At 38.7% G+C, this 27,852-nt stretch overlaps 1 protein-coding gene across 3 annotated transcripts; it reads left to right on the forward strand.

Annotated features, from left to right (window-relative positions):
- Positions 1 to 2,066: 2,066 nt before the first annotated feature.
- On the forward strand, positions 2,067 to 24,706 carry LOC18440418 (Ankyrin repeat family protein). Of its 3 annotated transcripts, XM_088874521.1 has the most exons (4): positions 2,067 to 2,751; positions 3,393 to 3,807; positions 4,320 to 4,424; positions 23,370 to 24,706. In XM_088874521.1, the coding sequence occupies exons 1-4, from the start codon at positions 2,409 to 2,411 to the stop codon at positions 23,371 to 23,373; spliced, it is 867 nt and encodes a 288-aa protein (XP_088730647.1). In that variant the 5' UTR covers positions 2,067 to 2,408; the 3' UTR covers positions 23,374 to 24,706. The 3 variants fall into 3 exon arrangements, with proteins under 3 accessions (XP_088730647.1, XP_088730648.1, XP_006850626.1); XM_088874522.1 differs by lacking the exon at positions 4,320 to 4,424; XM_006850563.4 differs by lacking the exon at positions 4,320 to 4,424 and having other exon boundaries at positions 3,393 to 3,802.
- The last annotated feature ends 3,146 nt before the right edge of the window (positions 24,707 to 27,852 follow it).

Below are 27,852 nucleotides of genomic sequence, written 5' to 3' on the forward strand. Positions count from 1 at the left end.
AAAATCTCCATGATGGCTCTAAAATTAGTTTTCAACACCTACAATAAATTTTGAAACTAAAAAAATAGTAAAGATCTAGCAGATCTATGAACATTTATTTTTAGGGCGAAATGGATGGTCTAGATAATTTGTTACAATATATACTATTTTTAGAGCTTGAAATCCTAATATTTTTCCACAACCATAATGTTCAAGCCAAGATGATGTAATGGTTTTCCAATACTTAAATTGTAGTTTTCGATGAGTTATGAGGTGGGGCTTTACTTATTTTGATAGGATTGCAGCCTTATCAAACCATTTTTCATACATAATATGTTAATATGTGCATTCAAAGATACCCGAGTTTAAGAAACTCTTGCTCATGTTTGGGGGTGGCAATGGACCCGACCAGACCCGGGATCCGGGAGGTAGACCCGACGAGACCCGGGATCTAGGAGGTAGACCCGACCTCGGGTTTGGGTATGGGTCCAAATTTTGGACTCAAAAGGTCGGGTTCAGGTCCAAAACCTAGACCTAAATATTATTTGGGTCCGGAATTGGACGCGAATATTATGAGTAAAAGTTATGTGGGTGTTCATAAATGTTGTCAATATGATTGTTTGAAAGGAATTTTCAATTATTACATAAATAGTAAGGAATGTGAGTATTCATAAAGGAAAAAGTTTATATAGAGTGTAGGCTCTAAACAATCAAATTAAAGCCTACCTCAAAACTTTCACTAGAAGAGGTTGTTTTGATGCCAGATGCATGGACACGAGAAAGAAGTGGATTTCACGTTTTGGAAATAATGCATCTTGTAATGCATTTTTGGACCGTCAATTTTCAAAATTTCCAAGTTTTAATAGATATGCTCGATTTACACTATTTTTGAAGCTTTAAATTTTACAACCAAAGATGAAAATATAATTTAAGGCCATCACAGAACTTTCCAGTATTGAAACTATATTTCTCGACACTATTTGAAGGTGAGCTCGGCTCTATACAAACCACTCCCATTCGTAAATGTCATACAATACTGTAATTTGTTGTCAATAATATGGGTATATGATGGTAAAACAAAGAGTAAAAAAAGAAAGAGGTCACAATCATAGGGTGGCAACGGACTTGACCCGAGGCTCGACACGTAGACCCGAACCCAATGGGTTAGGCTAAAGGTACGGGATCAATTTTTTGACCCGAAAAATCGAGTCTAGATCCAAAACTTGAACCCGAATACTATTTGAGTGCAGATCCGGCGACGCGACCCTACCCGACCCGTTCCCACCGTCAGTCATGTTTGACTAACGTGTTTTCTTTAATCCCAATAATGGATAAGGCCGAGGCCATCCATAAGTAGCCACGAGACAAGTGTTGTATGATCGATGAACAGCACGTGCGCGTGTGCCATGCTCGGTCAAACGTCCCTCTATTAATGCCATTACCATCTTCGCCTTGTCGAAAGCACGCATAACCCGGCCAAAGCGTACAGCCCGCTCCAAGAATTTTAACCGTGATTCACTCCATCACCAACTAACAAACAAACAAATTTAGGTCATTTCGTGTTACGTAAATAGGCAAACATATTCCATTTTCCAATCATACCCAAATTCTAGACCTCAGGGACTCAATTTCTGGTTATGATTAAATCTTAGCCAAAATCACAACTTTCGAGAGTGGTTGAAACCAGCAATGGTTGGCCGGTTTTATTGATTACCAGTTGCTTATTTTTCAATCAATTTTCTCATTGAAATTTCAAAACCAGATTTTTTTTGCCTAAAGAGTCGTATTTTTCAATCAATTATTTGTATTTTGAGAGAGAGAGAGGAGAGAGAGAAGAGAGTCTTTTTCATGGTTTCGTGTGAAAGGGGCATCATGAGTCCTGGCTAAGACGTACTCATCATGAGTCCTGGTTAAGACGTACTCGACCCACCAGGTGGGCCTTTTCATGGGCAGAGGCGGCTCTCTCTCTCTCTCTCTCTCTTTCTCATTCTCTCGGTCTTCTGTGTACGAGGGGTTGACGTTTGATTGAATGGAAGACAAAAGCTTGTGTTACACGTTTTAATCATCACTCAACTCTGTTTGTTTGCGGGTTTTGGGTTTTGGGTTTTGGGTTTTAGGTGGTGTTAATGTTGGAATTGGAGAGCGAAAGCACCTGCATTTGTTTCTCTTAAAGTGGGTCTCTCTGAATCTTTCATGGAGATGCTGGCAGAATGGGTGCGGAGTTTGTGGGTTTCTCATTAATCTAATTCAAAGTTTGAACCTGAGAGCTAATGATGTAGGAAATGATTGGAGGAAAAAGGGGGTATTCCTCTCATGGTGTAGCTAGCAGAAGGATCTTTTCTGCTGTTTTCTTATAGTTATATGTTTTGGTTTTGGAATAGAGAGATGTTGTAGCAGGAATTGGACTGGAAACCATCTCTCTCTCTAGGATGGAGACACCTATGAGGCAGCCGAGTTTTGTGCGAAAGAAGATGACTAAACAATTGACAGGGAAGCGTGATGATACCGCCCTGCATTCGGCTGCAAGGTCCGGGAATGCGGGTGTGGTTTCGGAGATTTTTTCGTCTGCGGCACCCCATGATGGTGGGAATTTTGAGGAATTGTTGTCAAGGCAGAACCAGGCAGGAGAAACCCCCCTTTATGTTGCAGCTGAATATGGGTATGGCGATGTCGTTAGAGAGATGCTTAAATACTCAGATATCCTGACTGCAGGTATCAAAGCAAGAAATGGATATGATGCTTTCCATATTGCTGCTAAGCAAGGGGACCTAGGTAATTCAAATTCTGGTTTCAAATCTTTCTCCATTTTATCATGTTGTGTTTCTTTTGTATTTGTTTGCATTTCTTGGTTCATGATGGTCGGTCTTCTTAGCTACTTGTGCTGTGCTTTTTTCGATAAAAGTAGTTCATATTATTACTCCCTGCCTTGCTCCTACTTACCCACCCAATAAAGAAGGAAAAAGAGATGGAGGAAGTTTGCTGGTCTAGTAATGCAGTTGAGTTAATATCCTATTTATTTGGTTCTTTCTGCTGTCCATTGGCGACAGCCAGATTGGTCCATGCTGGTTATTTGGATTATCCATCCCCTTCTCAAGCAAATCTTGTTTTTCTATTTTGTCGTGTTAATTTTTCACAATCCATTCCTTTGATTTGAGTTGTAGGGGTTGAGCCTTCATCAAGTAGCAGTTTTTCTTATGATTTATCATATGGGTTTCTCAGCTTAGTGGAACCCTTTAAATATCTTATCTACTTGGGTGATTGCCTGCTAGCCAAGTTCAATTTCTTTCCTGTTTGTGAATGGCTTGCTATATACAAAATTGTCATAACCACATAAACAGTCGATGAATCAGGTTTAACTTTTTCTTTTGGGACAACTATATCGTGCTAACAAAATAGAGATCATGGTTTTGCAGATATTGTAAAGGAGCTGTTGCATGCACTGCCGCCTCTCTCTATGACCACGGATTCATCAAATGCCACGGCGTTGCACACAGCTGCCACACAGGGCCACATAGACGTGGTGAACCTTCTTCTTGAAGCAGATGGAAACCTCGCAAAGATAACAAGAAGCAATGGAAAGACTGCCTTGCATTCTGCTGCTAGGAATGGGCATGTAGAAGTTGTGAAAACCCTCCTTCGAGCAAATCCAGAAATCGCAATTAGAAATGATAATAAGGGCCAAACAGCATTTCACATGGCGGTGAAGGGTCAAAACATTGAGATAGTTGAAGAGTTGCTCAAATCAGAGCCATTAGTGATAAACTTGGTCGACAACAAGGGTAATACTGCACTGCATATAGCCTCCAGGAAGGGCCGTGCTCAGGTGGGGTGCGCAGCTTACCACCTGATTTCTTATTAGATTGCGCTTGTTCTTTCCTCCCATGGTTAAAATTGTGTTTCATGGTCAGCATTTTGAGAAAGGGTTTAAGTTTTTTAATTAGCCTGCTAGGAAGGTGACATGGATTCATGCTGCTTTGCTTTTGCAATTTGCTTTAACCATGGGCAGTTCAATTGGGGTGGCCCATGTCTACTGGCACTTACATTTGGGCTGTTTCATTTCTTTTGTAATCTCTTTAAAATATAGAATTTGCATATTAGTATTAGGCAGTGTTTTAGAACCTGTATTTGCTCTGGACTCTGAGGATGTTGGGTGAGTCCACACAGCGAATCCTGAGTGGGCTTGCCAAATCATGCTGAGTCAGATGATTTGGGCAACAACATCCATAGAAATAGGGGAATATTCTGGACAAGTAAAAAAGGAAAATAAAGAGATTTATTGAACCCAGTGAGTTTCTATGGACTCGCCGTGTTCTTATAGTACTTGCCCCAAATTTGTACAGTATCTCAGCAAGCACTGGTACAGTACTCTGCAGCCTGTGTAGTCCCAGCAACTCAGGCGAGTCTGAGTTTGTCTCACTGAGTTTTCAGACACTTGTATTAACTATGTAAGTATTCAAACTTTGCCCTTTCATTGTGTCCTTAACCCTTATAGAAATCAAAGCATACCCCTTTGCTCATCACTTTCAACCCGTTTGGTACTTCAAAAACTTGTATAGAGCTTTTTCATCGTTTCTACACTTTTGGGATGGTAATATATCCGTTATTTAAGAAAATCTCCTTGTTTGTCGCCTATTCATTTTGGCTTCTTTTCAAGTTTATATTATGTCAACTTTAACTGTATCATGAATTTCAAAATTTTTTATTCATCAGGTAGGCACTGCATGTTCATATCCCCTTAGGACATAAAATCCATTGTTCCCAAGTATATTACTCTTATGTTTTATTGTCTGGTAGGTATTGCATGGTTATGCTTGTTTAGGACATTCTCAGACTGTTTTGCCACCAGTGGCCTCAACTTTTTGTGCTTTAATCACTCATTTGTTTAAATGACTGCGTGTTGAACTTCTGCATTGTCCATGTTTTTTTTTATCATCATTTGTCTTGGTACTGGTTTAAGACCACAAGATTTTAAGTCTGGGGGCATATCAACTTTCTTACAAGAATAGGTTATTCAAATTTGGATTTCTGTATTTTACTTCCTTCTTACACTGATCTCTGTAGTTTTGGTATTCTAGTTAATTAAACCCACCTTCTTCCAGCATTTGGAATGAAGTTGGAACTTACAATATCAATAAATATGTCCAGAAGATCACATGGCTAAATGCCATGGCATCAATTTGCATCTGTTTTGAGGAATACGTTGTGGATATCCATGTAGCGTGATTAGGAAACTGTTTATTCTTGGAATATGGAATTTGTGGAAAACAATTACCACTCTATTTCACAAATTTTTATCAGCAAGCCAAGTGTCACTTCACTTGTTCCATTGAAGTCCATGTTTTGTCTTCCCATACGTCTTTGTGTAACTTCCATCTATATATGCTTCATTCGTGTTTGAAACATGTTCAGAGGACTATGGATGGTAGTCTGATTATTAGAGAGTAGATGAAGGGTCGAACCATTTGTGGCATGTAGAAGATGACATTAAGGTGGTGAGCTGAAAATTATTGACATGGTAACATTTAAATGGTTGGGGCCTGGCTTTCGCGGAATGGGGAAAACCCTCTCTCGAACAACCGCAAGGGCCTATGCGCTTCTCTAGCGTGCGCGTGTGCTCTTTAGCGCGGATAAGAACCAAAAAAGAGAGAGATTTTATCGACAATGATGCGTTCAGATGCCTACCTCGTCGTTTGGAGTTCGGGGATATGCCTGGGCAGTTGCCCTCTTAGAACAATTATGAAGCCCTCGGGCTGTCTGGGAGCGTGGTTTGGATGCGGAGCCTCCTCGAACTCAACACGTCATCTCGGTTCTTTATCTCAAAATTGCTATTGGAGTTCCGGTGAAAATACTCATCTCAAATGGGTTAATTGAGTGGGGTGGCTGGCAAATAGAGGACAAAGAAAGAAAGGTGATGGAAGCCCTTTACCACTTGAGCGTTATGAGACTTAGTGATTGGAGCAGTCAAAGAGTCAGAACTCTATAGAATGCTGACTCAGGATGACTCCAATCGAGTAAGCGAGTGCAAGAGCATCTATATCTCTCGTAACTCAACTCGACTGTATGGAGTGGAAGTTAGAACAACAATCTGAGAGTTAAAACCCTTTAAAATGGCTCTAAGTGACACTAAGTCAAACACATGATGGATAGGAAAGGCTACCAACACAAAGGAATAAAAGTAGGTGCGGAGTTGTGAAGATTAGGGCTATGGGTATGTGCAGCTAGATGCGGGGTTGATGATGCATGAGAGTGTGGTGTGTTTTAGAGTGTGTGTATGCTTGGATGCTTGGTGGGATAAGATAAGAGACAAATGGGAGAAAGAGTCGTGTCCGCAATAAGGTGCTGCCACGGGTTCAAGGACAAGTGGGGGGGGGGGCCGGGGGGTAAGACAAGGCAGCAAAAAGGGGAGTCCTCTTATAGGCGGGACTCCATGTGAGAGAAGGAGAAGAAGGCAGTAAAAGGGGACAAAGAGGAGGGAGTTATGGAGCCAAAGTGATGGGGCCGTTGTCTAATGCAGCCTTGGTCGTGGCGGAGAAGAAAGAAGAAGGGGGGAGAGCTTAGAGAGAAGTGACAAAGAAAGGTTGGGGCGCCGTCTGTTGCGGCCCTAGGCGTTTGATACCATAGGGGGATAAAGAAGAGTAGGGAAAGAGGGAAGGGCGAGCGAGCAGAGCAGGGGCTGCTGTTTGGTGCGGCTCTAGATGTGAAGTGTAAGAAGAGAGGAGGGCTAGCAAAGAAACGAGAAGGGAGAGATGGGACTGCTAGTAGATGCGGCCCGAAACTGTGTGCAATCAGGGAGAGGAGAAGAGAGACAAAGAGAGAGAGGAGAGTGAGCAGAGCCTGGGCTGCTGCTAGGTACAGCCCTAGGCTTTCACGTGAAAAAAGAAGGGGGAAGAAAGGGCAGCCAAGAGAGAGGGGTGAGTGAGCAGAGCCGGGGTTGCTACTAGGTGCGGCCCTGAGCTTCGTGCTAAGAAGAGAGGTTAGAGAGAGAAAGAAGAAAGAAAGAGAAAGGAGGGAGGAGAGAGAGTCGACTAGGGGGTGTCCTAACCTAAGTGCATCTCCATGGGTCCTTTTGCATGCACATGAGAGAGAGAAAGGCTAAGTTTGGGTCTAGGTTAGGGTGAGAGAATGTGTGGACTAGGGACTAAGGTGTGGTGTATGGTGTAGGGTGTAGCGTATGGTCTAGGGTTCAGGGTGTGGTGTATGGTCTAGGGTCTAGGGTGTGGTGTATGGTCTAGATTGTATGACCTAGGGGTATTTTCTCTCTCTACCAAAAGTTTCTCTCTCCTTAGAACTTGATCAAGAACTTGGAGCTAAGGCAAAAATAATGAACTAAAAACTCACTCTTCAATGCTCAAGTTTCATAAAAATGATCAAGCCTTTCTCCTCTCTTACAAATGACATAGGTTCACTTATATGGAGCAACTACAAAACATGGGTGGAATGCTCGAAAGTAACCAAAATTGTCAAAAATTACATATTAATGGAATTAAAATAAAATCCCTTTTTTGAACTAAATGGCCAAAATACCCCTTAGTACTTTTCAACAAATGACAACCATCCCTCCATGAGGGGCCTCTTTCCATTGCTAGACTTCGGGAGCTTTTTAGGACGTTTACGGCGGTAATTCGAGCAATCAATCATCGTAGAATCAATTGTCGTAGAATCGATGCTTGATCTATCACGAACATTTTGATAGCCTTTGATCATCTTGAAACGGATTTTTTATGAAGAATAAAAAATCTGGCCAAGTCCATAAACTTCGACCACCAATCTGGTATGATCTATGACGTTTCGAGTCTTCATTTCTATCACAAACTGAAGAGGACATTGTCACGATCATTTTGCAATAAATTTCATCCAATTTGGTTTCCGTTTAAGCATATTCCAAATTTGGGAAGTCGTCAGAAAATGAAATTTCGGCAAACAGAAAATCTTGCCTCTTTCAACCTCGAAATTCGTGCTATCCGGCCTTCGATTGTGTGCAAAAACTATACCAAACTATAGCTCTTCACGACACGGTCGCAATGGGCCTATATTTGAGACAATCCGACACCGGGATTTCGAGTTATGACTTCATGAAGTATGGGATGTCTTCTAGTATAAAATCTGATTTTTAAGGTTTTGAGCTCATCTTTTCTCTAGAAACACTCATTTCCAGCCATGGCATGACGCGTGCCATATTTCAAAATGACCAGGTCGTCGAGACCTAGCTCGTGTCCAAATTTTAGCTTGTTTCGACTTAAAATGAGCAAGTTATGAGCATTTGAAAATCATCCCGAAATGGGAACACAGTTTCCATTTATGGAAATTGGTTCGCCAAGGGTGCACCACAATAGTGCAAAACCCACTCTTTTAGGGTAAGTTGGGCCCAAAATGGTCCTGAATGTTCCGATTGAACTCAAATTTGGTCCCTAGGGATTTTTCGACATTCTGGATCTAATGGCGGTGATCTGGTACTGTTTCGAGACCCCGAAAGTAGGGCTGTAGTTAGAAGGTCCTTTTTTAGCATGATAGAAACTAGATTTGAGAACCAAGTTTCATCCTGAACATATAAAAACTTGTCAGAATGTAACGAAACTTTGTGAGCGTCCTTAGGTATCCCAAACTACCATTTTCATATTTTTTGAAGCCGTTTTAGTACTCCTTTAGAGGTTGCCCAGTTGTAGGCTTATTTTTGCAGTGTTCCCATGGTTCGAAGGTTTCTTGGATTCCGGCGGGACCAGGTTGCTACTGGCTTTCTTCTTATGCATACCGAGGATACAAGTATGTCAAAAATGACGTATAACAGTAAATTGCCATGAACATTGGAGCAATTCATATCTTGCTTTTGATTCTCTCTATTAGGAGGCTAAGAATGAGAAAACCTGACTAATCAACTATAGATTGCGAATTATTAAGAAAATCATCTCAATCAGTATACAAAAGGGTGATGGCACCCTCAAAAAGCAAAGTGTATGTGGTGGTGGTGAGCTGGAATGTATATCATCAACACACTCGATGCAGCTCTGGAATATATATCATCAACACACTCGATGGAGCTCTTTATGCACTAGACACTGTTTTTAAACTCTGACAGGCTTAGAACCAGACAGTACCTTGCTCTGTGGTTTATCAGGGAAAGTGAACATTTCCCTCCCTATGGTGTCTTCCGCATGGATGGAGCATACTTGATTGACTTATTTGCTTGGTCTGCTCAGAAGGCCCACGGAGTGTCCGGGGAATCTACTCCCTCTAGCCCATCAAAGAATATGACATCCGTTCCTATAGCAGGAGGATACAGGATTATAGATGATACACTCTGTACATGTATAGTTTTGGCCTTGATTCTGTTAAAATGAATTCCATTGCTTCTGATCCACAAGGGAATAATGGAACTATCTGCTGCTGTAGGAGTGGATAATATGCAATTGGAATGTTTTCTGGACATCTGCTCCATGGCTATGGATATCATCCGTTGCTTGGTCTAGCAAGGCCAGGCCTCAGCTGAGACAGCAACTCAGACTTGATGAGTCCAAGGTGGACTCTGCAGAGTTATAATAAGTATCAAGGTTTTCCTGGTCCTGGTAGGTGCTGGATCCACGTGACTCACCCGACTCCTAGACAGACTCGGGGAGTTTTAGAATAGTGGTAGTAGCGTTTTACTTGATCAGTTTTCTGTGAATAGCAATGAGATTGTTCATGCACTCCTAGTTGGCTACAAAGGAATATCGAGATGAATACAATACTGGATTGTTTCTAACATTTGCTTGTACTTTGTGGGATTGATGAGGGGACCAAAGGATCACAATGTAAGTTCTAGTTGTCTGTAGCAATTGGTGAAAATTTCCCAATCTTACTTGAAAATTGTTGAGAACATACAAGTCATACTTTTGTTGTGCAAAAGCACCGTGGAGTCAGACAATATGACTTCAGGGTCTAAAGATTGTGAGATGACTAGGTTCTTTTCATGTGGACGACAATATAAAGAGAGATGATGTGCCTGAGTTCACATATGTTGTGATGGATTGTACACAGCCTGAGTTACATAAAGGGGTATAACCTTCATTAACACGTATCACATAACAGGGGTGTATTTCTCATTCTACGTAGGGATGTATTTTGTCTATGTACTCTTCAGAATAATTTGTAAAGCTTTGGAATTCAGTAGATTCATGTTTATAGTCATTGTTTATGAGATGGGATTTATACTCTCCAGCTATGACTAAGTTTGACCCGATGACGGCTCTGTTCGTGAAACCCTTTCTTTTGTATTTGTCTTTTGTTTGGAGAAGAAATGTGAACGTAGGAGGTGATCATTTCTAATTTTGGACCCGATTAAAGTTTTTCTCAAGAAAATTTGCAGTTGTGGTTATGTTTTATGGGGTTGAAATAGTACTAAACATGGGGGGATGTTGTGGATAAAAGAAACACTACTAAACATGGGCCAACCCCATAACTCTTGTTGAGCAAGTCAAAGCCATGGGGATACTTTGGGCAAAGAGCCATAAAAGCTTCAAAGGAATGGCAATCACAGACTTCGTCAGCCATTGGCATAACATCTGGGAAACAAGGATGGCGCACATCTCTCACTCCTCCCTTTGGAGACCCCAGAGGTTAAACAAATTAATCTAAACTATAATGGATGCTCCTTGGTAACTCGGGTCCGGTGGGTTTTGGAGGCCTATTTAGAGATCATAGTTCCAATATCCTCCTCTCATACTCCGGTCAAATCGGCCAGGCGGATTTGACCATGGTGGAAGCTATTGTGTTTCTCGAGGGTATTATAAGGTACAATGAATGGGGGGATTCCCTTATCGTGGAAGGCGATTCAAAAAATTTCAGTGCATGGGTTCAGGTGTCACCACCTGCCCTTGGCGGTTAGAGAGCATTTTTAGAATGACTTCTTCCCGTGGCGGCATATTCACATATCCTTTCCACATACCCCTTTTTTTTTTTTTTGAGAACTAAACATACTTAACAGAGGTGAACTATAGAGCGAACACGCTAGCAAAAGAGGGAGCTACTTCATGAGTTTGGTTGCACATTTTTTTTCTATTTCATCTTTTCTTATTTACAGAGTTCTTTGTCAAGCACCGAAGTTTTGTTTAGCGTGCTTCTCAATCATGATTCTTGTACATGTACCCAAACGAAGGCCCTGCTGATGGGCCTATACCACACCATGTAATTTTTTGTAGTTAATGAAATTACGTGTCAGAACTTTCAGCCATAAAAAAAGAACATTATTACTGAACATGGGGGACCATAGTTGTGCAATTTAGCTTTAATTTCCCTTTAGCTTGTAACAGTCTCCTTGGCTTCCTTGCTTACCCTTAGGAGGTGGCCCTTGTAAGTTTAAGGCTGCTCAAAGTTTCTTTTAAAATTTTCTTTTAAATTTGTAATTATGCCCTTGTTTTTTAGGGTCGACATATTACTACATGTGGGGCATCATAGTTGGCTAATTTACCATGGCTTGCCTAGGACCTTCCCAAGCTTCGAACATATTCAGTTTGTCATTGGAGTGATATCAAAATTTTCATGGTCAAGATTTTTATGATCCATAGTTTTGGATTTTGACTCTATAAGGGCGTGTTTGATAACAGGAAGTGTCTTCTTGGAAGTTTAGAACGTCTTGATATTGTTCAAGTTTCGTGTTTGATAAAAAAATTGAACTTCAAACAAAACTTCAAGGAACTGTTCAAGTACCAATCTTGCTTTAAAAAAAAAAAGTTCCCAAAGATTGGAACTTAAACTTGGAACTTATTTTTTATGAACCCCCTCCCCCCCCAATATATAAAATGTATATATTTTATTGTATAATATACAATATAATTTATTGTATAATATATAATATATTTTATTATGTATTTTATTCATATAATAGATATTTATAATATAGAAATGATCCTATAGGACCCTCCCCCACCCATGTGTGTAGGACCCCAAAGGATCACCATTAAATTTGGCACGGATCTTAGAAAAGTCAAGTCACACACCCATGTGATAACTTTTCTGGAGATCCATGCCAACTATAATGGTGATCCTTTAGGGTTCTACACACATAGGTGGGGGAGGGTCTTATAGGATCATTACTCTTATAATATTATATAATAAAAATATATACAATGTATAATATATTATATTATTTTATATAAATATATATATATATATTATATAATAAAATAAATAAAAACTACAATATTATGTTATACATATATATATATATTATATAATATTATTTTATGTATAAACGGATGCGCGGTGCGGTGCGTTAGATAAATATAAAATACACTATAATATATTTTGCATTACGTTATAAATGATATATGTCTATATTTTATTGTATAATATATAATACACTTTTTTGTATAATATATAATATATTTTATTATATATCATATTTTATTTATATAATAGATATTTATAATATTGTACAATAAAAATATATATTAATAGAATAAATATAAAATACAATGTATAATATACTATATTATTTTATATAAATATATATTATATAATAAAATAAATAAAAAATGCATTATTATGTTATATATATTATACATTTATGTAATATAATATATATTATATATTATATAATAAAATAAATAGAAAATACACTATATTATATATTATACTATGTTATACATATTATACAAAATATATATTTATATATTATATATTTATGTAAAATATAATAGATATTTATAATATTATATAATAAAAATATATATTAATAGAATAAATGTAAAATACAATGTACAATATACTATATTATTCTATGTAAATATAGAATAGTAATAAAATAAATAAAAAGTACATTATTATGTTATATATATTTTAAATTTATGTAATATAATAGATTTTATTATATAATATATATTATATATTATATATTATATAACAAAATAAATATAAAATGCACTATGTTATATATTATACTGTTATATATATTATATAAAATATATATTTATATATTATATATTTATGTAATATAAGATATTTTAATATATATATAAATTAAAATTAAATATAAAATACATTATATCATATATTATAGTATGTTATAAATATAATATATTTATAGTTAAGTTGTTATCAATGTAAATATAAATATAAGATATTTATCATATATCCCAGGAGTTATCAAACACATAAACTATGAACTTCTTAACGTCCCAGGGAGGTTATCAAACACAGAAACCATGAACTTCTTAAGTAACTTCTAATTTGCAGTTCTTCAGGAACTTCCAACTTATAGTTCATGAACTTGCTTCCAGTTATCAAACAGGACCTAAATGTAAGGATTGTTACCTCCATTTTTTTGGTTAATTTTGGATTCTTGAAGGATGTTACTTCAAGCTCTTAGTTCATTGGATATGTAGTGTTCATAATGAAGCAACATTGCAATTTATTGTATCGTTTGTCACTTGTTTGGAATTTTCTCAATAAATTTTCTATTAACCGAAATCCATTGCGGGCTCTTTTGGACATCTTGACCTGATTGAGACCAGCACAGAAACTGCAGGCTTTGGCAACATTTAGCTTTCTGACAAAGGAAAGCTATAACATAGTTTGAACTTGGAAAACTTCAGTGTAGACCTATGATCAAGGATCCTTAGGACCAAAGATTAGAAAATAAAAGGATAGGAATGAAGATTTAAGACAATAAATTTTTTTTTTTTTTGAGAGAGAATATATAATTACAGAAATATTTAATTTTGTACATCCTTTGGGTCCAATAGTGGGGTTCCATAAATGGGCCACCAACAGGACAGGGGCTCCTATGCATGATAAGTACATAAATGGGCTATTCATAAGCCCAATCCACACTGCCGAGGACTACCATAGATTGAAAGTGTGATTACATTTTAGTCCTTGGGTGGTGAAATAGGGAGGGGAAAGGGCGGGAAGAATAAGATATGAAAGGAAAAAAGGTGAGATAGAGGAGAGTATTGGGAGGTAAAGACGAGTAATAAATGAGATAGAAAATGAGAAAGATGGATACAAGAAAGCGGAAGACAGGACCATTTGAGGAGGAGTGGAGAGAGAGAGAGAGAGTTTCTTGAGTGGCCCTAGTTGGTAGGTCTAAATCTGTGCAATAGGTCAACCTACTTCCTCTTCTTTGGTGAGGGAGTAAGCAATCTGGTTGGCCTATGGTAAGAAAGGGTTTGCTGGTTTCCATGGCATTGGGCTCTCTTGGAGACTCATGCAATAATGTTGCTGGAATCTCCCTCTACAACTAAATGGCCATGTTGGAGAGTTCTTTTCAGTCCTAGAAGGGAAATATTGAGTCGATAATACCAGCATATCTTGAGATAGAGAGATTAGCTGCTTCTTGGGCATCTCTATAGATGCCTTCATACCTTGCTTGTCCAGACCAAGCGAATGTCCATGTACGTTCAGCTTAAGAGAGCCATGGTCCGGGCCTCTTCATAACTTTTCTTGGTGGCTGCAGGGGGCTGAAGGTCAGAACTCCAGTTATCGAGGAAGTCGGAGGTGGAGAGGGTATGGAGATCCTTGAAGCCTTTGACACAAATCTTGTATGCTTTGCATGCCTGAGAATTTGCCCTCAAAATTTCTATTGTTTCTTTCTTTCCTGATCAGCCACAAGGTGGCCATAACTGAGGCTCACCATAGAAAGAGACCTGCCTTGGCATAGGGGAGCGTGAAGAAGGCTTGGAAGATCTGTTTTATGGAATTTGGGTTCACCTACTGGCATATGAAGGATTGCAGATGAGAAACCCACAGGCAGGAGGCTACCTTGCACTGAAGGAAGAGATGATCAATGTATCTTCCTCTAGGAAATACATAATGCATTTGCTTGGTAGTTGAAAACCCTAATGTTGAATCTAGTATGCAATTAGCACGCTGTCCAAGAGCATGATCCAGTTAAAAGCATCAATGAAAGAAAATTGTGACCTTTTTCTCAAACCGCCTAGGCATGGACTAGGCGGTATGTTCCAGGCAGGTGAATATAGGCAGGTTCCTAGGTGCCGCCTCGTACAATCGAGACCGAGGGCAAAAAATGCCCCTTGGCCATTGGTTAAATTCATCATTTTCCCCCTTAAAAAGGGGGGAAAAGGATTTGGGGGTCATTCTTGCCCCCAAAATCATTTTTAGTGATGTGTAGAGTGAGAAAACCATGAAAAAAAACAAGATTTGACGATTTGTAAAGCGATCAAATTTTTTTTCAACCTCCTCAAATGTTCACGAAATTAAAGGATATTCATCCCCAATCTTTTTGAGGCTTATAATGGTTGTAAAAGAGGAGATTTGGGAACCAAAACTTTCCAGTTTGGGCCTATATCAATTCCATTTCAAGAAGGTTGGTATATTTCAATATTTTTTATTAGGTTTTATGTATTTTTTTTGTTCATAATGTCTTTTGATGTTATCCTTTGCTTTTTGTCTTTTTTTTTTAAACTTTTATGGTATATATTTGATATGTTATCAACTATTTGGATTATTATTCACCAAAAAAAGCAAACAATTTGGATTGTTTTCTCATTTTGATGTTTAGTTTGGGTCCTTGGGAAAGCAATTCAATCGAAAAAGGCCATTGCCCCCAAACCAAATGAACATTTTTTTTTTTGAAATTTTTTTTTTATGCATGAGTTTACTTGTATGATTCTTAAACCATTACCTTTATCCCCGTGATTTTTCTTACTAACTCATTTAACAATTTCTTATTGAATAATTGCATGAGTAACATGGTTTTTCGATTTTATGCCTTTTATCATTGCAATTTTGATGTGTAGGTTTTACGTAGATTTTTATTTTTTGTCGTGATCATGCTTGCTTTACTTCGTCCTTAGATTGTTAAGAACTCAAGATATTAAAGAGTTAGGGTAACAATTCTTTCTTTCTACTTCATTTCCTATTTTCTTTTGAGTTCTAACTAGTTCATTTACAGTTTAAAGTCGTGTATGTTTATGTTTGATCTGTACTTTTGAGTTCTAAACAATATATTATATACAAAGCTTACTTGTTAAATAAATAAAATGCCAATTCTATATACAACAAAAGGGATTTGCCCCTCCCCCCAGACCACTACAACCACGTTTGCCTTCTTGAACATTGGAAAGCATGAACCTTGTGGGGACAGAGCTGTCTAGACTTTGTTGGTGATTTTCTTGACTAGCATTCAAGGTGCCATAGAATGAGGATACCAAGAAAAGACCTGTAGTAGTTGGGGTCCAGATCGCCTTGTGCCTGTTCTAGGTAGGTGTACATCTTTAAGTAGGAGTAGGCTAGCTAGCTATTCAAATTTGTTGTTTGCAGGGGTCCTTCAGAAGTAGGGTTCCAGACCACGGTTTCCCCCTTAAGCTCTGATACTCGGGCTGTAAGTTTCGCATCATGCAATATTTATGCAAAGGGGGCTCCCTCTATGCACATGTATACGTGTTCTTTTATAGGCAGTAATGTGGCTGTCATGTGTACATGTCGTGCGAAAGTTTGTTGAGGCTTTGGCCCTTGCTCTCACATGCCTACAACCGCACACAGGAGACCACACAATTCTCTTGATCTAATAAACATCATCCCTGAGTATCTCTCTGACCTCAACGAGAGATGACGCACTGTAAAGCCTTTTTGGTAGTGTCACATGCCTAGGGGTAAGGGTCTTAGACATAACCAGGACCATGAACTGCCTAACCCATGGTCAGTCAACACACATACACTCCCACTGAAATATATATTTCTCTATAAATTATATCATTTTTACAAGCTCTTTAGGCCTTTAAAGGCTACAAAACCCAACACTTGAGACTCACTGACCATGACAAGTGTTAGACTTGCTCTTAAAACCAGAGAGCTATAATCCACATTCCAGGATCTTGGTTTCACTGTTTTTTGTTCAACTTTGATAAGCCAATCATACGCTTCTGAATTGCGACTGTGGGTCATGGGTTTTTGTTCGGTTGGACAAGAAAACAATCGTGGATTATGGTTCTTGGGTTAGGTAGAGTGTCTATATTGTCGCAAATTATTGATCCATTGGTACCAGTCTGCTTCTAAAATATTTTGTTTTGGTTCTAGACATGCTTTTATGATTTTTATAAATTTTTTCAGAATTTTAAAAATTTATTTCTATTGTAAAATCCTTTCAAAAGGGTATTTTCATAATTTCTGAAATTTGGAAGAGTACATGTGGGGCAAGGATCCAGCCCACATGTGTGCCACCCATGGTGGGACTTGAGCCCTTGTAGGGACCACTTAATCTCTCTTGGGTGGCATGCCCTATTTCTTTTATTTATGACATTTATTTTTTTGTTAAAGGTTATTTTAGGGGAATCTTATGAAAAGATTGTTTAATTTAGGATTTTTGGTTTGATCAAAACTCTAGTTATTTTGACTGCCTATTGATTTTGAAAAGATATTAGGAAGTTTTGAATTGGTTATAATTCTAATTTAAATAGAAGTTGGACTTGGGTCAAATTATAAGGGGATAAGGTTGCTAATAATCCTCCCAAAATCATGATGGCTGATTTGTGGGATGAATGGCTCAGATTTATTCTCTCTCACCCCGCACATTTCCTAAGTTCCAAAGGTCAAGCTGTGCTGTCATTGGATAGGCAATACCTAAGGAAGGAATTCTAATCCAAATAGGAGAAGGAATACTTTTTATTTAAACACCATTTAGCTCCTTTCTCTTATCACACATATTTCTCTCTGTCCATGCACCAAATCTTTCTCTCTCTCTCTCTCATTAAAATTCGTTTTTCTCTCTTCCCCCTCCAAAAAGGGTCATGCAACCCAAAATTTGTTAAGACAAAGGAGGCACATTGAAACCCTAAATAGGGTTTTGCTATTTGAAGAAGAGAAAGGGGTACATCCAGCCATAGGAGGATTCCATGCCTTAAAGCCCAATTCTAATTTGTTCCTAAGGGTTCTTACAAACCCTAGTTAGGTTTCCATACTCTCTACAACCCTAGAGTAAAAGATATTGCGTATGAAATCTTCCCATCTCTGATATTTCAACGAGATCAAAAGGGACAAAAGTGCGCCATCGATCAAAGAATCGGGTGTGGGGTGTATCAAGACCTGTGAAAGAAACTCCTGCCATCCTATAGGAAGTCTTCCTAGTTGATTTAATTATTTTTAGTCATATTTTATATTTTTCTCTGAATTTTCAGGACCATATTTTGTACTCAAAACGATAGTGGAAGATTGGTTATTGCTCCTAGATGGTTTTTATTTGCTTTGGCCGCAAAAGTATAGATCTTAGGTTGTGTTTAGGGTTTTAATTTTGATTTACAGCAAGGTTTATTGACCCATGTTAATAGAATTTAGGTATATTGAATAAAAGAAAGAGAAATTTTTTTGAATTTACTACCTTGAGTTCCACATAGCCACTCCTTTCACCAAGAGTTTGGTTTCCCTGCCAAAGTTCCTTCCTGCCGCATACTAACTTCCCGCTTTTAGCTCTAAATCTTGTCATTCTCATGCATGCTGCACTGCCCTATTCTATACTCTTCCAAGCACCTGAGGTCCCCGTGGTTAGGACCTTTGGGGAACCAACCTGTTTAATGGCTACATGCCACAGTGGGTTATTCTGTGCAGCAAGATACCACTACCAGTACCCTAAAAGGGCAATGTTGCAGTCTTTAATCTTTTCTAATTTCAGTGCCACCATCATTTTTAGGTAGGCAACTTTGTCAGAGGAGGTGAGGAATCTGTGGTCTCCCCATTAGCCCTGGACCATAATAAATCTTTTATAAGATTTGTTCCTAATTGATCAGGCATATGGAAGAGGGGAACTTTTTAAATGGGAATATTAGCAAGGGTTGTTTTGATTAGTGTTGTAGTGCCCCCCTAAAGAATGGTACATACCCTTTCCATCTCCCCCCAGTCTACGCTGGATCTTTCTTGGTTTGCGGGGGGGGGGCAGGGAAGTTTAGGTTTTCTACTCTGCACGTAGTCTTCTAGCTAGGGTTGTTACCTCTTGATGATCTAGCCCCACCCCCTTAATCTTGGTCTTTTTCCTGTTGACCTTCATTCCTGTGGATATGTCAAAGCACCTAAGAAAGAGCCAAAGGGTGGCCAATTGTACGCGGGGGGTCTCACAAAAGATGTGTATCATTTGCATAGGATAAATGCGTTTTGCAGGTTCCAATCTAGAAGACCCAAAGCTGTTGAGGAGGCCTCTCTCCTATAACCGGGAGACAGACCAAGTAGGGGGTCATCCTGTCTTAAACCTCGAGAGTCAGGGAGGAATACGTCTTGGGATCCATTAATGAGGATGGATAAATAGAAGAGGAGATACAGGCCTTGATCCAGGAATCCCATTGTCAAAGGCCATTTCTAAAAGAACCTCATCCAGGAGACCAATCTTTGTGGTTGTAGGCCTCTTCACAGTCGAATTTCACCACTAAACCAGGGATGCCTGCTAGTTGTCTAGATTGGATAGCTTCTTAGACTATGAGTGCCCCCCATCAAGGATCTGTCTCTTTGCTACAAAGGTAGATTGGCTGTTTGTCAACAACTTGCTATTTTAATTGAAAAAGACCATGTTCTTGTCACCAACCTTAAGCCCACCTTTGACTCTTGACAGTTTATACCAACTTCATGTTTGAGGATGGTTTCCAGGGTACCATTGGAACTTGTTCTTATCTCCCTTTCTTGGGTGGAAAGCTTTCTGGTTTGTTCTATGGAGTCAAGGTTCTGAATTACCCTTTGAAGAGCATCCTTCCGGGGGTGGAAATCCCCAGGCAGCTGTCTACTTCACTGCTTGACAGAGTGCTTGAGTAACTTGAGATTCTTGGTTGGAGAGAAGCCTGCCCAATCATAGACATGAAGATAATGTATTTACGCCTAAAATTGTGAGTTGAGGTTTTGTATGGATCGTAAGGGTTGCGAAAGTCACAACGAATCACTAATAATCTCTGGTGCATCTCAAATTTCATTCATTTTCATAAACTTAGAATTTTTAAAGCAAATAAATCTCTCTCTGAATTGTGACACCCAACAGAATTGAATTTGAAGTGCACATGTCAGACATGGCGCTTAGGACCTATTATGTGTGGAATACTAATGGTTTCTGGTCCAAGTTTTGCAAGATCTATGTACTTGTCTTGAGACTTAATAGGTTTTTGGCTTGAATTTTTTTGGTTGGTTTTGTGTGACAGAAATTATCAAGGATTGCACTCTAGATATTTGCATTCCACCCCCAACACTTAAGGAAATGACAACATAACAGATTAGTTTCATTTGCTTTTTTTTCTTTTTCCCACCTCTTTATATTAAATAATAGGATTTCATGTTTCAATCTTAGTAGCATAGTTACAACTAGATTAAATGGTAATGCCAATATAATTTACTTGTTAGAGTTTAAAGGCATCCTAAGTTTCTTAGCTGTGTAAGTGTGGAGTACGTACCATTTTATCAGCTGGGGTGTTAAGTCACTTTTGCCCCTTTTTCACATTATAAATAAGTCATTTGATGATTAAAGAATAAAATAAGAACTGTAGCACCTTAGAGTTCACGTCAACACTTCAATGAAATTTTATGTCATATCAGAGTTATTTGTCTCGAAGGCAATAAAAAATAATTGAAACCACTGCAGTCAAGAAGAAATAAAGCAGTGAAAGCATATTCTTCAAGTCCAGCACGTCTAGAGCTGGCTTAAATTTCTATACGGTCGGCCAATTTGTGATATTTAACTTATAATAATTCACACTTTACTTTAATTATAACTTGGTTGAAGATCAAAATATGTGATGTGCATTCTGACACATTGCGTGTGTTTAATAAGTTTCTCAAATTTTTCAGCGTACTTAAAAAAATTCCATTTTCTTTTTTTAAGCTCGCTAATTTTCTACCTAAGGCTTCCACGCATGTCTGGAATATGGTTCTTCTCTAAATTATCATGTTATTCCTTTCCTATATTTCACTGCAGCGAAGTGCTCAAAATAGGATTCTGTATCCCTATTTTTACTGTTTGGTACTGTTCATAGCTTAGTTCCTGTTAAACTCTCGACTTTGATCTTCATTGGTATTACAATCATAGGACATCTAGTTGATTTTCTTCTTAGTATTACTGGTGATCAAGTCTCCAATGTTGCTCATGACTCCTGATTACTCAGAGGCAATATTCCTTTCCATCAATAAGAGATTCGACTGGCAAAACATACCAAATATACTGTAGTGACCCAGGGCAGAGATTTGGAAATATAGTTGATGCTTGTTGCATGTTACATGGGAGACCCTCTACTCATGAACCGTGGATACCATCTTACCTAGAAGAAATTTCAACCTAAACAAGTGATTCAATGAATGATTTCCAAAAATCAGTGGCTAATGGACTCTTTTTTCTTTTTCTTTTTTTTTTAATATGAGCAGTTAATGGACTCTTTGTATCTTTTATTATTGGAATTTTAGAACTATATTTAACATATTTAGATATATGCGAGTAAAATTTTCAATAGGGTTAGAACTAGAACATTTGGCACCATAACTCCAATTGGTAAATTAAATGAACCAAATTTGTAAGGTCCAATTATATTAAAGTGAATACTCATTCACAGAGGCATTATTTAGAGAGGTTACATGGTTATAAGTACATGTCCAGCTTGAGTCCAATAGGTGGAACTAGGATGGAGAAGAACAAGAAAAGAAAAATAATGGGCAAACTGCATTTCATGGAAAAGTCATTTGTGTTTTCTGTGTTTTATGATGAATAACAACGAAGTGTCTTTCTGAATACCCAAAATAAGAAAACGAAGTAAGGAGGAAAAGGCATACCGCTACAAATTTCTCTTTAACACTCATTTCCAGGTCAAGTACAATCATGCAAGTGTGGAAGATAACGTTTCCTTTTCTTATTCCTTCTACACAATATTAGTGTGAATCGCAAACAGGCACATAACTTACATTGATGGTAAGAGTTCTCTAAAGATCCCTTCTAATATGGTTTAATGGACAAAGGAGAACACATCAAAGTTTATTAGTGGGAAAGGAGGAACCACTTGAAATGTAATGCGACAAGTTCCTTCAGTTGCAAGTCACATATGTTCTTACTAAATATTTTGCAGGGACAGATTCCATTTCTTGAAAGTTAAACTAAATGTGCAAGCATCTTAGAGAAGTGTCATAGTATTGTTTCTTTTAATTTATTTATAGAGTTCTATGCACTGGTCTTTTGCTTGTCAGAAAGCTTTATTTATTCAGTTCATCAGTTATGTTGTTCATTCTTGTTTCAAGTCTCATATGCTTTCCTTAGAGAAAGCTAGAAGTCTGGCATTATGATAATCCTTAGAAATGCCCAGCACAGTTTAGGGCTCTAATATCCCAAACAAAACCACCTGAGTTTCACAAGCCATACCAGCCCATCTCATCAAAGACTTCTCAAGTCTTGTTCTGAAAACCATAATCCAATCATCACTTAGATCCTTTCTGGTAATGGAGTTTCTGCACACCATTCAATGATTTGGTTAGAACATCATGATCTCTGTACACCATGCCAACATGCTTTCCAATATAAGTTGGACTCTATCATTCAAATGAGGCCAGAAAATGTTGTGCCCAAAAACCAGTGAATAAGTTCACAAAGTTCTTAGTTCGTTACGGAATTTGGTGAGGTTCTTGAAACCTTAAATTTATATCTTATACTTTGATTCCAATTTCTTTTCTTCATTGTGGGTCTCTTAACTTATTTGCACCCGTCATTTTCTAACTTCTTGCAGAAGCGTAGTCTCCCTCATGTCAAAGTCGCAGAGTAGTTTATACTACTTACCCAAAGTAGTAGCAGTCAATAGATTTATGTTTTTTTTTTCTTTATTCATATATGAATTTGTTTGCATCAACTGTAGTTCTACTGTGATTCTGCCATTTGTTCGAGTCCAATTGTGCTAACTAGTCAGTAGAACCATTTGATCGCCTGTGGACATCCTATTTACGTCATTTCACTGATCTATTGAAAATGGTTCCTTTTCTTTTGTCTTCTTAGTTATCAGACTTCTACATTATTTTGTCCATAAGTTTGAATTATGCAGTTTTTATATGTCATATTTGATCAATTTTTGAATTGTTTTTTTATCTGAGATGTTTCTTCAATTTATAGATTAAAAAAAGATCATTCGCATGTTCAGCATCACAAGTTGAATTCATAGTCAAATCTGCCATCTTCTTCTCTTTTGAGTGGCATGCATCGTGGATTGGGAAAATTATATCTAGAGTGATGGAATGTGATAATTTTGTTTTTAGGACAAATATGAGTTCTTTGATTTCTAGTTTTTTCCATTGGAACTTTAGTTCACTATCTTAATGGAGTGAAAATTGAACTGAGAAATGCAAATTTGTGAATGAAACATTAAAGGTATCTACTTTCTCAATTTTAATTTAAGGGATTTTAGGTGATAATGTATGTATCAGGTATTTATCTAAACTGAAACCTTCTGTCCTTGGTGGGTATTATGCAGATAGTGAGGAAACTACTAGAATTCGAGGGAATCGACATAAAGCTGGTGAACAGATCCCAGGAAACTGCCTTAGATACCGCTGAGAAAACTGGAAACCTAGAAATAACATCCATTTTGCGAGAAGCTGGGGTGGAAAGCACAAGGGGTGCTAATCAACCTAGCAAGGAACGTGAACTAAAGCAGACAGTGAGCGACATAAAGCATGAAGTCCACTCTCAGCTGGAGCAGACTCGTCAAACACGCAAACGAGTCCAAGGAATTGCCAAAAGGATCAATAAACTCCATGAAGAGGGGTTGAACAATGCCATAAATTCCACCACAGTGGTCGCTGTTCTCATTGCCACTGTCGCTTTTGCTGCCATCTTTACAGTTCCTGGCCAATACGTGACCGACCCAAACGACATCTCCCCAACTGTGTCAATGGGGGAAGCCTACATTGCCCATATGACTCCCTTCCATATTTTCTTCATATTCGATTCCATTGCCCTCTTCATCTCTCTTGCAGTGGTGGTAGTCCAAACATCGGTTGTGGTTATAGAAAGCAGGGCCAAGAAGCAGTTGATGACGGTTATTAACAAGCTCATGTGGTTGGCTTGTGTGTTGATATCGGTGGCGTTTATAGCTCTCTCATACATAGTGGTGGGGAAGCACCTGAGGTGGCTGGCAATAGCAGTGACATTGATAGGCACTCTTATAATGGCCACTACATTAGGGACTATGTGTTACTGGGTGATCATGCACAGGATTGAAGCATCCAACATGAGGAGTATAAGGAGGTCCTTTAACAGCCGTTCACGCTCGGGCTCCATGTCTGCCATTTTCTCAGATCCCGAGGTCCTGAATACGGATTACAAGAAGATGTATGCTATCTAATCCTTGTCGCTCTGCCTCACCCCCCCGCCCCCCTCTCTCTCAGTGCCTGTTGTTACTTCCAACTACTTGTCTCTGTAAATGGCTACGTTATTGGCCATAGGAAAGGTGAACTAATGGCATTTTATGAAATGTATGATAGTAGTTATACCTTAATGTTCGGACTGTTTTAACTAAACGAGGGCACTTTGTAGTTTGTACCAAGGAGGTCGGGATGCCCCTATTCGAAGTGTGGGGTCAATAGATGCCATTGACTCCAATGGGAAAAGGAAAACCATCGCTCTGTGGGTCACATGCCATCCTTGGGTTATGTTACCTAGCCTTGATTATTGAGGAAGTATGGTGGGCAGATGGATCTCCTCTGCCAAACTTGTGTTGATTCACGTGGTCCACCGCTGTGCCAATGTATATGTAAATATGAACAGTTAGGATTGTATAATATAAGATAATGGACAAGGTTTCCATGAGTTGGCTGACTCATTTATTTAGATGAGTCCTCTCTCCAATATCTATTTTAGAGATGAATTTTGGAATCAAAATTTTAGGGAATGAAAATCCCAAGCTCGATAAGTAAGAACCTTTTAAAAAATATAAGTTTTAGAAGTATGAAAAAATGACAGTTTTAACATTGTTAATTTTACATTTTTTAGGGGCTACTATTTTCTAACATCTATATGTTATGTTAATGGTGGGTCGCCTGAAGCACAAACTACTTTAGAGATCACAATCATTTTTGACGTCGGATGTGAAGTTCGTTAGCTTTTTGTCACATAATTTCATAAATCTTTTTGGACTTTGCATCCAATCAACTATACACCTCTAGTAACTTAATTTCACATCCCATTAAGGCGCAACCTTAAACAATCCAATTAAGGTGCACCTCCAAATTTTATATTAACATGTAATTTTGGTCAAAAACATTCTTAGGATTATTTCAAAATCTATTTTTCATATCTAATTATAAAATTTTAAACTTCAAAAATGGCTAAAATCAAGTAGATCTATAAACATATGAAAATCTTGAAAATGGACGATCTAGATAATGTATTGCAAGATGCACTATTGCATGGGGGTAAGGTAACCCTTGGATAAGCCATGAGCAGTTCCATCCCATAATTGGAGAAGTTATTCCACCCGACGTGAACTTGTCATATTAAATAAAAGGAAAGTACATAATGAGATCATTTACTTTTGGTACAAGGTGGTCACAATTAATTTTGACAATTGGATGTGAAATTGCGTGAGTGCATTTATTTCATTGACTAAGCTCAAAGTTTAAAATTTTTTTCTTGAACTGCGTAACACACCCAAGCTATTAGATTTCAAATTGGATGGTTGAGTAATTGTGACTCTCTATACAAAAGATAAACGGTCTCATTGTACACAATCCCTTAAATAAATGGGCATCCGAGAAGATCAAAGATCATATTAAATAAATGGGCATCCTAGAAACAAGGCACATATGTGTCTAGGGCATTACGGATCTGGGACTTCCTCATTTCCCTGATCTCCATGGAGTTGTCTCCCCATGAGGCCTGTCACATGGTTCAAATTCATGAAGTGCCACCAAGCTTGGGGCAAATACTGAGTGACCCCAGTCACGACACTGTCGACTCCATGTTCGAAGTTGACCCTTTCATTGCCTATTTAGGCTCCTGAAAGAAAAAATGTCAGGATCATGGGTCTCTACACTCGAGATTGATAAGAAACAATCTGAATGCTCTGACGAAGAGTTGTAAGAAGCTCTGGAAGAGTGGGAGGCAGGTCGTCAGGCCACAGCTGACGAGCTTGAAGAGATAAACTTAGGGGATGAGGCCGACTCAAGGCCAACTTTCATCTCGGCAAAAATGTCCCCTAAAGAGAAAAAAAGTTATATTTCCCTACTCCGAGCAAACCGAGACGCTTCGCCTAGCATTATCATGAGATGCCTGGGCTAGACCGTCAAATTGCTATCCATCATCTCGGAATTGATCCGTTCATCTGACCCATAAAACAAAAATCAAGAAAGTTTAGACTCGATCTTTAGATGCAGATCGATGCTGAGGTGAACAAGCTCAGGCAAGCTGAATTCATACATGAAGTCAAATACCCAAAATGGCAGGCAAATATTGTCTCAGTCAAGAAGAAAAATGGCCAAATCAGGGTTTGTATTGACTTTTGTGACCTCAACATTGCCTGCCTCAAGGATTACTTTCCTTTGCTGTTCATTGAGATGCTTGTTGATTCTATAACTCATTTCCAAATCTTCTCGTTCACGGATGGGTATTCTGGTTATAATCAGATCAAGATGGCACTAGAAGACGAAGAGGCCACTGCATTCTTGACCCCAAAAGGTGTCTTTTACTACACTGTGATCCTTTCGGGTTAAAAAATGCTGGTGCCACGTACCAGCGAGCCATGATGACTATCTTCAAGGACATGATGCACAAGGAGGTCGAGTGCTATGTGGATGACTTGGTGGTGAAGTCTGAAGCAAAGGATTCTCACATGAAGGACCTTGAAAAGGTATTTGACCGGCTCCGACATCACCAACTCAAGATGAATCCCTTGAAATGTGCCTTTTTCGTACACTTAGAAAAGTTCTTGGCGTTCATTGTGAGGTATTGTTGGCTGGAGATCGAGCCAGTCAAAATCAAGGTGATCCAAGGTATGCCACCGCCTACAACCCTACATGAGCTTCAATCTCCCCAGGGGCAGCTGGCCTACATTCGAAGGTTCTTCTCGAACCTCTCAGGACGATGCAGGCCTTTTTACACCTGCTAAAGAAGGACACTCCCTTCATATGGGATGAGGCGTGCCAAGCTACACTCAATGATATCAAAGCAGTACCTGCTGAATCCTCCGGTACTCTCCGCACAGATATTAGCATGGCCTCTCATCCTATACGTGACCGCTCTGGATGAGTCACTTAGGGGCACTCCTAGCACAAAACAATGATGGGCGAACAAAAACAATACTCTATTATCTCAGCCATAGGATGTAGGGGGCCAAGAAGAATTACCCTCCCATCGAGAAGATGTGCCTAGACTTGATCTTTACGGTACAAAAGCTCCGCCAATACTTGCTTGGTCACGAGGTTAAGCTAATCTCAAAGCCATGTCTGTTAGGATGCTTGGCCAAGTGGGCATTATTGCTGATGGAGTTCGACATCACTTATATACCACAAAAAGGCATCAAAGGTTAGGCCTTAGCGGACTTTCTCGCGACTCACCCAATTCCTTCAGAATCTCCCCTGCCAAGTGATCTCCCGGATGAAGAAGTTTTCTGTATGGTACTAGCTTGGGCGTGGGAGATGTATTACGACGGAGCATTCCAATCTGATAGAGGTGGTGCCGGGGTCGTGTTCCTGACTCCCGACGGTGGAATGATTCCTCTATCCTTCTCACTCGTAGAGGCATCTTCTCATAATGAAATTGAATATCAAGCCCTCATAATCGGATTGGAGATTGCCCAAGAGCTAGATCTAGAGCAGCTGAGCATCTTCGGTGACTCTGAGCTCATCATCTGACTGCTTAAGGGAATTTATGACGTAATGAAGGATACTCTCAAGCCTTATCATGATACGGCCAAATATTATATGGCACAGTTCGACGATTTCTCTCTAAGTCATATC

This window comes from Amborella trichopoda, chromosome 8 (genome assembly GCF_054954075.1).
Source record: "Amborella trichopoda isolate Santa Cruz 75 chromosome 8, AtrichopodaSantaCruz75HAP2 v2.0, whole genome shotgun sequence".
Classification (NCBI taxonomy): Eukaryota; Viridiplantae; Streptophyta; class Magnoliopsida; order Amborellales; family Amborellaceae; genus Amborella; species Amborella trichopoda.

Excerpts from the sequence above, each read along its gene's own strand:
- LOC18440418 (XM_006850563.4), top strand. The coding sequence starts at position 2,409 with ATGGAGACACCTATGAGGCAGCCGAGTTTTGTGCGAAAGAAGATGACT. Across the intron at positions 2,752-3,392 it reads TGCTAAGCAAGGGGACCTAG|ATATTGTAAAGGAGCTGTTG; the intron begins GTAATTCAAATT and ends ATGGTTTTGCAG. Across the intron at positions 3,803-23,369 it reads CCAGGAAGGGCCGTGCTCAG|ATAGTGAGGAAACTACTAGA; the intron begins GTGGGGTGCGCA and ends GGTATTATGCAG.